At 41.7% G+C, this 12,702-nt stretch overlaps 1 protein-coding gene across 1 annotated transcript; it reads right to left on the bottom strand.

The window, feature by feature from the left end:
- Nucleotides 1-9,584: 9,584 nt before the first annotated feature.
- On the bottom strand, nt 9,585-10,676 carry LOC125315470 (LEAF RUST 10 DISEASE-RESISTANCE LOCUS RECEPTOR-LIKE PROTEIN KINASE-like 2.1). The gene has a single exon (XM_048280624.1). The coding sequence runs from the start codon at nt 10,674-10,676 to the stop codon at nt 9,585-9,587; it is 1,092 nt and encodes a 363-aa protein (XP_048136581.1).
- Between the last annotated feature and the right edge of the window lie 2,026 nt (nt 10,677-12,702).

Genomic DNA, 12,702 nt, shown 5'->3' with positions numbered 1-12,702 from the left:
GTGAAAGCGAGCTTATTACACGGGCTGAGTTCACCCGGTTCGTGGATCAAACCAATCGTAGGTTTCAAGAAATCCTCGAAGCCATACAGCGTTTATCCACAAACCCCGCACCCGGCGTTCTTCCAGCCGGTCGACTTCCCGTCGGTCCCGATCCCGAAGTTGTTGTGGACCGTGGGGCCAATATCCGACATAGACGGGTAGACTATGTCGAAGACTCTGAAGATGAAGATGAGGAAGATTTCCTAGACGAGCCTATTCGAAGAGGACGGCAGAATAGAGAATTCCAAAATGATCGTGTCCATGGAGGTCGGTGCTATGGAGGACATCGGCGGGATCCGGAGCAATATCGCTTAAAGGTAGATCTACCAACCTTTAACGGGAATCTGAATATCGAAGATTTCCTGGATTGGTTGTGGAAAGTTGAAAAATTCTTTGACGCCATGGAGATTGAAGAGGATCGACAAGTTAAGTTAGTTGCGTACAAACCGAAGGGTGGTGCCTCGGCTTGGTAGGAGCAAACGCAATTAACTCGACGTCGACAAGGAAAGGCTCTCGTCCGAACGTGGAATCGCATGAAGCGGATGCTGAAGTCCCGGTTCCTCCCTGCTGATTATGAGCAGCTGCTGTTCCAGCAATTTCAGAATTCCAAGCAGACGAACCGGACGGTCCAAGCCTATACGGAAGAGTTCCTCCGACTTTCCGCCCGCAATAACATAGCTGAATCGGAAGCGCAACAAACTGCTAGGTACATAAACGGCTTGCGATTGAATATTCAAGATCGTGTTTCTTTGTATCGTGTATTTTCTGTTGAAGATGCCCGGGAGATGGCGCGAAAAATTGAGATGCAATTGGAGAGGACTAGCCATAGTATTCGTGGAAGCAATTATTCTGGTCGTGGATCTTTCGGAAAAGGGAAACAGATCGATACTTTAGGTTCCTCAAGTCAGCAAACCAGTGATACGAACCGAGCGCTGGAGGGTGTTGTTGGAATACCTAAGGAACCCGTCGTGACAAGTAACCGTGCTCCAAACGTCCGGAATCCTTATGCCAAGCCGCAACCGATCGGGTGCTATAAGTGTAACGAATTGGGCCATCGTTCAAGCGATTGTCCCCGTCGGAGAATGGCCAATATCGTTGAGCATGAAGAGGAGTATGAGGAAGATTGGGTGGACGAAGAAGAAGTGGAAGATGAGGTGGGCGAGCAAGTGAATTGTGTTGTTCGTCGTTTGTTACTTGCTCCGCGGATAGAAGACACCCAGAGAAATCAGCTTTTCCACGCTTGTTGTGCTGTAAACGGTAAGGTATGCGATGTTATAATTGACAGCGGAAGTTGCGAGAATATAGTGTCAAAGGCTTTAGTGGACCACTTACAGTTGAAGACGGAACCATATTCCGCGCCTTATAAAATCGGGTGGATTCGCAAAGGACCTGAGCTTAAGGTAACACATGTATGTCGTTTACCTATTTCTATTGGAAAGTCGTATCATGATACTATTATGTGCAATGTTGTGGAAATGGATGCATGTCATGTGTTATTAGGGCGACCATGGCGGTATGATGTGGATATTACACATCGAGCTAGGGAGAACACGTATTCTTTTATATGGAATAAAATCAGAATCACGTTGAAGCCGAGGGGTGATACTCCCCCAGCCCCAAAGAAAGAGGGTTCTGGTTCTGGTTCTGGTGTTGTGCAACGTGCGGGGGTTATGTTGAATATTCGTAAACGTGAAGGGATGTACATGCTGGTAGAGAAGGGTGACAAACAGACCATGGCTCGTATTCCAGAAGCCCTTAAGCCTTTGCTAAAAGCGTTCTATGATGTAATGCCGGATGATTTACCCGACGGATTACCTCCTCCGAGGGATATCCAAAGCATGAGATTGACTTTCTACCACCGCGTCTCCCTAATCCGCCGCATTACGGGATGAATCCAAAGGAGAACCAGAATTTACAAGAGCAGGTGGGAGAGCTTCTCCGCAAAGGTTTCTTGCGCGAGAGCAAAAGTCCTTGTGTTGTACCCGCACTTCTCACGCCGAAGAAATATGGCGGTATGCGTATGTGTGTTGATAGCTGTACCATTAATCGGATAACTATCAAGTACAGATTTCCAATTCCCCGGCTTGATGATATGCTGGATAGACTTGATGGATCACGGGTCTTTACGAAGATCGACCTTCGAAGCGGCTATCACCAAGTTCGCATTCGTCCCGGCGACGAGTGGAAAACAGCCTTTAAAACGAGTGTAGGTTAGTATGAATGGCTTGTCATGCCGTTTGGACTCGCTAACGCGCCTAGTACTTTTATGCGTTTGATGACTCGGGTACTCAAACCTTTTATTGGCAAGTTCGTGGTTGTTTTCTTCGACGATATTCTCATTTATAGTCCGGACGAACGACATCACTTAGAGCACTTGAGGGATGTTATGCTGACCTTGCAGAAAAATCAATTATTTATTAATTTGAAGAAGTGCAGCTTCATGACCGAGCGACTTCCTTTCTTGGGTTTTATTGTTGGAGCGAATGGTGTTCATGTTGATGCAAAAAGATGGCAATGATTCGTGATTGGCCAATTCCACGGAATGTTGACGAGGCTCGAAGTTTCCATGGCCTTGCGACGTTCTACCGGCGTTTTATTAGAGATTTCAGTACAATCATGGCCCCGATCACCGATTGCTTAAAGAAAGGCAAATTCCATTGGGGTGATGAAGCTTCGGCCGGTTTTCAGCTTATCAAAGAAAAGCTCTCAACAGCCGGGTATTGATGCTTCCAGATTTTGAGAAAGTGTTCGAGTTGGACTGTGATGCTTCGGGTGTGGGAATCGGCGCTGTTCTTTCCTAAGAAGGTAAGCCTATTGTTTTTTTTAGTGAGAAGCTTAATGAAGTTCGTCGGCGCTGGTCTACATATGAGCAAGAATATTATGTTGTAGTGCGCGCTATAAAGCATTGGCAGCCCTATCTTTACCAAAGCAAGAGTTTGTTCTTAATATCGATCATCAAGCTCTTAAATACATTAAGAGTTAGAAGCATTTGAATAGGATGCATGCACGATGGGTTTCCTTTCGGGAGCGGTTTAATTTTGTACTTCGTCATAAGGAAGGCCGCTTAAATAAAGTGGTGGATGCACTCGGTCGGCGTGCTGCGACACTCTTGACTATGTGCACCGATGTGGTTGGTTTTGATCAACTCTGTTCTCTTTATTCCGAGGATGATGATTTTGGTGTTATATGGGAGAAGTATTCTGAAACAGGTTCCCATGGTGATATGATAATTCGGGGCAGTTTCCTATTTTTCGGCAATAGATTATGTATTCCTCGAAGTTCTTTGTGAGAACAACTTATTCGAGAGCTTCATGGCGGTACTCTTGGCGGACATTTGGGCCGTGATAAAACTGTAGCCTTAGTGGAGGAACGGTACTATTGGCCACAACCGAAGCATGATGTGGGGCGATTTGTCGCCAAGTGTTATATTTGCCCGACGGCTAAGGGCCATTCTCAGAACACTGGCCTCTATACCCACTTGCCGGTTCCTTCCGGTTCGTGGGTTGATATCTCAATGGATTTCGTGTTGGGACTTCCTCGCACCCAGCGAGGTGCGGATTCTGTATTCGTGGTGGTTGACCGGTTCTCCAAAATGGCGCACTTTATCTCTTGCAAGAAGACTTCGGATGCTTCACATGTGGCAAGTTTGTTTTTTCATGAGGTAGTCCGTCCGCATGGGGTTCCAAAGACCATCACTTCTGATCGTGACACGAAATTCCTATGCCATTTTTGGCGTACTTTATGGCGTTTGTTTGGGACGGATTTACAATATAGTAGCTCTTTTCATCCCCAAACAGACGGTCGGACCGAAGTTGTGAATCGTATTATGGCGGATATCATTCGATGCCTCTGTAGTGATGTGCCTAAGCAATTGGGATAGGTATTTGGCTCCTCTTGAGTTCGCCTTCAACAACTACGTTAACCGTTCCACTTGGAAAATCTCCTTTTGAGATCATCTATGGGCGTACTCCACAGCATACTTTGGATTTAGTTCCTTTGCCCAAGATTCCAGGCTATAGTGTTACGGCAGAGCATTTGGCGACCAAAATTCAGGAAGTCCAAGCAGATGTTACTCGCCAATTAGTTGCTTCGAATTCAAAGTATAAAGAAGATGCTGATAAATGGCGCCGTGCGAAGATTTTTGAAGTAGGCGATGAGGTCATGGTTTTTTTGCGAAAGGAGCGTTTCCCTGTTGGTGCTTATAATAAATTGAAGCGCAAGAAGGTTGGTCCTTGCCGAATATTGAAGAAGATCAACGACAATGCTTATGTGGTTGACCTCCTTGATGATCTCATCATTTCTCCTACGTTTAATGTGGCTGACTTATTTGAGTATCATTCTCTTGATACTCCCCTCTATCCCGATCATAACTTGAGGGCGAGTTCTTCCGCAGAGGGAGGGGATGATGTAGAACAGTTGGCGTGCGATTATTTAGAATTACGTGATCGTCGGGATCGTCGGAAATAATCTCGGCAGTTTTTCTGTTTTAGGAAATTCCTAATTATCTTTAATTTTAAATATTTTGTTTGATTAGATTAGATTCAGTTTATTTGATGTTATCTTTACTTATTCGGTTTCCAATAGGAGTCCTATCGTTATATAGGACATTCGTATATGTAATTGGGGAGCATCATTGAATAAGAATTTCGAGTTTTGGAATCGTTTGTTCCAAGTTTTTGCTCTCTTGCTGCGTCAATTTTACTTGTTAGTCTCTACAAGCTATTAAGCCCGCACAGCAACCAGTCCAATTTTGAAATCAACAAACAAACACAAATCATCAAGATCAGTTCATTGGAATTTGACTCGTATGTTGTTTGATCCATTCAATACGTTAGTATGGTATTTTATGAATTCAGAAATCAATCAATCTTGAAGTAAATTTCTGTAATAATTCGATGCACAAAGAACAAAAAAATTACCAAAAAAAGTCATAAACTTATTGCAATTGTCCCGATTCAATCCTAAACTTTTTTTTAGTCAATTGAGTCCTGAACCTTTTGCAATTATGTCAATTCAGTCCATTTGGCAGGCTGGTTCGGTGTTAGTACTGTTAGTTCCAACGGCGCCGCGTTAGTACCGTTTGTTCCAACGGCGCCGCGTCAGTACCGGCCGGTCAAATTGACTTAATTGATATAATTATAAAAGATTTAGGATTCAATTGGTAAAAAAAAAAAGGACTAAATTGGATAACTACAATAAGTTTAGGATGTTTTCGGTGAAGAACGTTGTTTTAAGGTTGGTGAAGAACCGTCTGGATGCTTACAATGAATTGAAACTTTGAAAACGACTGGACCAAATAAAGAAGTTAGACACGTCTTCGGACCATAACTTTTTTCTTTAAAAGAAGGGTAAGAATTATAGTTCGATGCACTTTTCTTTTTAAAAAATTCAGAACATGATTACCTTTCAATAAAATATTTTGGGATAAGGCACTGGGACCGTCGACCGGCCAAGGGAAAAAAAAGAAAATATATAAAAATAAAATGCGAAAAAATTCGATTGGTGCAGTTTTGAAAAGTGTTTTAACCTTTTTAGATTGGAGAATTCACTTTCATGATTTTATGCATGAATATTTTCTTTGACCGAAATGTGGTTCGATTCACTTGTCATTTTCGGATAACCAAATGAGTGAAAGCTCGGAAAACAAATTCCCGAAAAATACTTTCACCCAAATTGACATGCCCTAAGAGATTAATGATCTTAGAACATTGCAAATGAAACTTCACATATAGTCAGGAACTATACTCGTTCTAAGTATTTTCATTTTGACTCATTCAAATCAGCATCAATGCTGAGCTTTTGAAGTATCTTCTTCTTTCGACCAAAAAAAAAAATAAGTATCTTCTTCTTCTTCTTGTTATTATTATTTTTTTACGCAGGGCCCGTGGTCTAGACGTTCATTTTTATATTGAGATTTGGAGGGAAAAAAAAAAAAAATAGCCGCGACGTTAGCATAGATTCCTTCACCTTTGTCTTTTCGTTGAGATAATTTCCACGGAACACGACATTTGGAGAGAGTGCTTAAGTCCAACTTTAAACAATTAATTAGACTCTAAGACAAATTTGATTACGCCCTAAATTGCCAATGTGACAATAGACTTTCAATCCCGAGATGAATTCCATTGGTGGGTGCTCTAGAAAAACATTTGTTGAACAATGATTTACGCATTTTGAGAATGAATAAAGGAGGACTTTTGCGGTGTTGTTGAGATATAAAGTTTTCTTCGCCATAAAAGTATAAGCTGGTCTGTTATTCTGAATAAAAATTTGAGTGAAGTCGTTTTCTCAAAAGAGGGCTCGGAGTGTTTCATGTCTCAAATCAATTTTAATTTTAAATAAGGTCTCGGCGTCACCAGTCAACAACACATTTTCCAGACAACAGCCTGAGGTTCTTCCTCATCTGTCTCTTCTTCTTCTTTTTATTCGTTTTTCCAAGGGAATATTAAAGATCTATGAGCGTGTTGAAAACTTCCTTCTTCCTCACTTTAATTTCCAAGACGAATTTCTTTCCACGACTCTTTAAAAGAAAGTTCCACGATTCATTGAATTTAGTAGAAGTGAGGTCTCACTCTTTGACTCGATCACCTCCAAGTTTATAAACTCCATGACTACATGTGTCTACCTAATGTCTATTAACTATTATGACGATGATTAATTTTTGGAAATTAGCACCATTAGGTGAGTTGCCGTCGTCATGGAGAAGAAAACTTTTGTGTTACGTTTCGCACCCGGACCCTCCAATTTTTCATTGTTATGATTTTTTTTCGGGCATTATTTCTTACCCGTTTTCTTTCTCCCACGGACCAATCTGATTCAATAGATCATGTGAATTGGACTCACATGAATGGAGGCTATTCAGCAAATTTTGTTTAACATGTCATCGATATTGGACAATCTAAATCCCATATGGATAGTTGAAAAAATATACTGATAATACGAAATAATGCACGTCATGATGTTCTAGAGGGGCTTAATTTTCGAGGGGTTTATCAAGTAATCGAGTGGGCATAAATAGTTCATCTTGCGAGGTAGAGCTTACGCGTAGCACATGCTTTCCCAAGCCTACCGATAGCAATATTGGTTTACTAATTTTTACTATGACAAATTGGTTTTTCTCTAGAGTTGCCATGTATCAATTAGATATCTAGTAATATGGGGGAGGAGTTCATTTTGCAACCAGATATTCACATCGGGGACTTGGTTACGCTAAATACTTATCGAACCCCCTAAATCGGTACCTTTTTTCTTTCTTTCTTTATTTTTTTTTCCGTAAAAATAACATATTGTGCGATCTTTTTTAGCTTTCACTTTTATATTTTCCTAACAAAATGAAATGTGCAACTGTATATAACCAAGCAAAGGGTGTTCATACAATCAAATTAAAAAAAATAATAGTAAAGCAAAATATAATAGCATTAACGTAACATAAGGTACGATAAAGGAAAATCACGAGGCATATCGGGCAAAATTAATATATGGCCTTCTTATTAAACCCCGGCAAGGACCTCATGGGTTATGCATAAAATTAACACATGCGATTAACCAAACAAAAGATAGACTAAGCATGAATTAACTAAGTCCTAAAAATGTGATTATTAACTAAATGCAACTCTAATTTTTTTTTTTTTTTTGGGTTCATTTTCCCCTCATAGTGACAATGACTTAAATATAACTCAAGACTAAATGTAATGCCTCCAAAGATGAACATTATGCTGGAAATTGAACTAAATTGGCTACCAGCTTACGCAAAAGTGGAGGAAACATGACCCGACCCGTAAGGGGCGTCCCGGGACAATCCAGGAACCCTTTTAACGCCCAAATAAGGCCTTGACGCCCGCTTTCCAACCCTGACGCAGTCTGTGGAACGGGCATCAAGACTCCATTTGGCACGTTAAAAGGTTGGATAGCGGTCACGGATACTCCCGGGGCGCCTACGGATCACTTGGGCCACAAAAGATCAACACGAAATGCCAGGCGGTGGAGACCGGGGAGGGTCGGTTTGGGGCGACCTCATGGACAGTGACATGTGACCATGTAACACCTCATATGCAAGCGAAAAATCGTGCCTCGCACCGCAATGTCTACAAATCGAATATTATGCATATAACATGTATCACGAATTGTGATGTAAAATGCTATCGAAATGAGATCGAAAACAATAAGTAAGAACAAAATGATGCTCGACAGAATTTAAATATGATCAAATGAGATGGATTTTGATGCTGATGTAGATGGAAAAGCTCATTGATCTCAACATCATGTGTCAAATAGTTGGTATCTTCATTGAAGAAGTTCAGCCAGGCCATTCATAATCTACACCGGTGATAGTGTGCATTAGAATGTGTAAGTGATGCATTTGGTCTGACGATAGAGAGATACACACTGGAAGAAGACTATTGATGGTACAGAAAATAGCCGTTGAAGCTCTAGATTCCGCAGCTGGCAAACCAGGTTAAGTATTAAAAAAGCCGCTGACAGATTTTTGACAGAGGACAGCTACAGTAGTTGTCTTTTTGAGAAACCTGCGTAAGTTAGCGAAACGACTGCAGGAGCAATCCCGATACCAGCAAAGAACAGTGGTGTTGAGAATAAAAATTAGCTACGCGAAAATACTGCAATTGTCTCTCTAGTTTGAAATTGTCATTGATTTTATTTTGTGTATCTCTCTATATTTGGTCTAGCACTATAATAGCTATGTGTCAAGTGTACAAGAGTAAGCACAATGTTCTTGTATCCTGATAATGTGATTTATCAAGTGAAGGGAAATATACTAGTTAATTGTAACTTGTATTACTATTTACTAGTGGAATCCGTTTGTTGTTAAGACTGTTAGTCCGAAAGTAGATGTCGACTTTGTTCTAGAGTTGAACCACTACAATTTGATGTGTGATTTGCTTATCTTTTACTCTGATTTACTTACTAGCATCACACACATTGATTTATTTGCAATACCATATTGAGTGCTGATTGTTTGCTATACTGTTAGTCCCAACACTTCCTTGCATGCTCAAGGCAATATAAAGAATGCTTCCTCTTTGTCCCTCCAATTTTTCAGTTTTTCAACTTTTCCCTCCTAATTCTTCATGGGTGGCTGGCCAATGCATGCACCATATGAGAGCGTGTGTGCCGGGCGTGAACCCACTAGATGCGCTTCAAAATGACAAAGTTAACGTGTTTGTGAAAATATAAATTGATTCGTGAGTCTTGTTTCCTTTTTTTTTTTGTTATAAATTTTTTTGTACTTATTTTGATTTTCATCTATGAATATCCCTAATCGTGATGAGATGTAGCAAGCAATGCAAATACCACATGATACGGGATCAATTTTTTGGGTTAAGGGGTCAATTTACGTGGTAAATTATATTCCTAATTTGATGACATGAGATAGAAACCCATACGTGAAGATTTAGGTGTCAATAACACACTTTTGTCCTCCTCCTGTTCATTTTCATCAATTCAATCTAGACATTTGATTACAAATTTATGAATAGCTCAATGTAGCTGCTTTTTTTCCCCTAAAATCTCTGTTACAAACTATGTCGGTCTCATATAATTGATATTGAATAACTCCTACTTGAATCATTGCTCTCTTGTAGAGACGAACTTTCACATGGACAAGCTACAAGCGATCTTGAGGGTGATGACAAGGATGGTTTGGGAGGAATTTGGAAGCCGTCAACACTTCCTTTTAGCATCTCCACAACTTGTGTCATACATGGCTGAGCTCTCGGATCGATCTGAATGCACCATAAGCCTATTACAATCATCTTCTTCGCGATTACTTCGTCCTCCTCATTTGTGATCCCGCGCAGCCCAAGCTCTTCCCGAAGCTCTAGGCGTCGGTGGACCCAATGAGGGAAGTATGTTTCGCTAGTTCGATCTACTGCGACTTCGGCATTTTTCGTCTTACCGACCATCTCAAGAAACATCATGCCGTAGCTATACACATCCGATTTGTGAGAAACCCCTCCGATGTTCCTTATGATCATCTCCGGAGCAATGTATCCGACAGTGCCTCGGGCACCAAGAAATGACATGATGCTCTCTTCTCTTGGGCATATTTTGGCATGACCAAAGTCGGAAATCTTGGGACAATAGCTTGCGTCAAGGAGAATGTTGTGAGGCTTTATGTCGAAGTGCAAGATCCTTGTGTTGCAGCCTTTTTGCAAGTACTCTAGCTCATGAGCTATGCCAAGGGAAATCTGATACAAAGTGTCCCCACTCAGTAGTTGATCTACCTCCAATGCGTTACTCCTATTGAAGATGAACTTCTCAAGGGATCCATTGGGCATGAACTCATATATTAAAGCTCTTTTACTTCCTTCAAAACAGAACCCCAGGAGGCTGACAACATTGACATGAGAAGTCCTGCTGATGCTCGCAACTTCATTGAAAAATTCTTCGGCGTCGCCTTTCAGCTTCTTTAGAAGCTTCACCGCCACAAGTAGACCATCTCGAAGCTTGCCTTTGTACACACAACCATAGCCTCCCTGACCCAACTTCTCTTCGAAATAATTGGTCATCCTCTTGATGTCTCTACAGGTGTATCTTCTCGAAGAGAGAAGTCCCTCAATTTTCATTTCGCCATCTAAATGTTGGTTCCTTTGCTTCATCAAAGCCATAATTTTTCTGATCATTGGTTTCTTCTTGATGGAAAGCCACAATTCCTATACCTGTTGCAGCTATTCTTGAAGAAAAAAAGCAGGATATTTCAAACAACAATCTCACTTCATCACTTTATCAAGGCTTCTAAGTTGCGAAGATGGAAAATACTCAGCGAAAATCATAGTTCAGCGGATTACCTAGGATAGCTTTGGTCCCCAAAATGCCAGGTTTCCTTGCTAGGACACAAAGCCTTATCAAGTCAAATCCCAAATGAAGTAGTGATGAAACTAGTAAATGAATGCCAGGTTTTCCCTGTTAGGACACAAGGCAGCGAAGGTTGCAGAGCATGCATGCATACTTTGTCGGTCGCAAGTCGTTGAATAGACTCCATTAGAGCAAAAACAATTGAACTCTTGCCTTGTCCAGCCATACCCACATTTTCCCCCTGATTCGGTGCAATTGTCGCACTGCGATGTGTTGGCAATCTAGGTGACCTCAAAGCCTTTGCTCAGGACCTCACTAATGGTGCTACGGTTGCTCTGCCCAGGTGACTGCAGTAGAGCTAGAGCTTCACTTGCAATCGGGACAAGGGCACTGAAATTGCATCGAGGGGACCAGGGAGCAAGGTCTGCGTTGCGAACAAGGTGGCCATATTGAGACGTGGGACATGAGAACAAATAAGACAGAGAATACGGCGATACATTGCAATCGTAGAATAAGGTGAAATTGATATCACTAGAGGCGTAGTTGAAGAGAGTGAAGTATAAAGTGGTGTCAACATCGGTTTTTCGACATACATCTTCCACTATATCAGTCCTCGCCACCTCAAGGACCTAGGCATTCTTATCCATGTGGATCACCCGATATTCCAGGGACCTCATGGACAGGGTCAGGTTATGTTCGTCACAGCCGAGCTCGTAGCCAGGATACCCACAGTAACTCGGTCGCTCATTATGCCGGAAAGGATAGCTGATTTGTCGATCTCTGCAAACAAAAGGAGCGCACTCTTGGAACGGAAGGAACTCGCCAGAAGTCGGCACCAGGAAGTGAATATGGAGGGAGATGATGAAAAGCAAGGAGAGAGAGGAACATGACATGGTAAGGTCCATCGAAAGGGAGATGGTGCTGGGATTAAACAAGGAAGAAGACGCAGAGGATAGAAACAACGATGCTTTGAGAACGACGTAAAAATGAGAAGCTCTTGACTTTGGCAAAACCAAGAGTTTGACTCGGCACTAGGTTAACATCAGCCACGCCGGATTGGACCAATGTATCGGGATCTACGATGATGACCCACGTTGGCTCTTTTGTCGGAAGCAAACAGCAGATTTTGGACCCGTTATTGGATCAAGGTATTGCCCCAATTTATTTCGCGTGTGCCGCCCTCCATTAGACATATTCTATGTGTGGTTCTTAATCCGGATTTGCATGCAAGAGGGGTGTAAAAATATCTTACCTCATTTGGTTACAGCTTATACTTTACGAAAATGCTTTTCTGACAGTCCGACAGTATAGTTAGAGATTTCTAACCATAGATCCACGTACCATCATCGCGTGTTTTGCATAAAACATTCATTAATTGAAACATCGTGAGGTCAAAGATAATAAATTGTCAGACTGTTAGGCTAGCGGCTCTCTATACTTTATTAACATATATATGATTTCTTTTTATTTATTGACCGTAAGTTTTCTTTCCTAGTGCTAAACGTTGCTGCGACATCAAAATATGCAAAAACTCAAAATTGAGGAGTGACAAGCATTGGGAAAAAAAATGATGCGATTGGAGAACAAAATGCAGAAACCTACACAAACATCATTCTTACCTTTGCAAAAACTGTTCCTGGGATTTGAACCATCGTTGCAAAATCACAGCCCGTGCTTTGTCCGGTTGAATGCGCACCGCCCGCCAAAGTGCTTGCACGCGCCGAAAACCTTTGTCGCTTGATAGTCAAGCATGTCAAGCTTGAACCCCTCGCCCATTGCCCAAGCGAACTCCTCCACCATGTTCCTGATAGTCTGCTTCACTATCGCCACCACCGTCTCCTCGCAATCCCAGCC

This window comes from Rhodamnia argentea, chromosome 6, assembly GCF_020921035.1.
Source record: "Rhodamnia argentea isolate NSW1041297 chromosome 6, ASM2092103v1, whole genome shotgun sequence".
NCBI classification, from domain to species: domain Eukaryota; kingdom Viridiplantae; phylum Streptophyta; class Magnoliopsida; order Myrtales; family Myrtaceae; genus Rhodamnia; species Rhodamnia argentea.
Note: the sequence above shows the minus strand (reverse complement) of the source record. Positions and strands in the feature narration are given on the sequence as shown.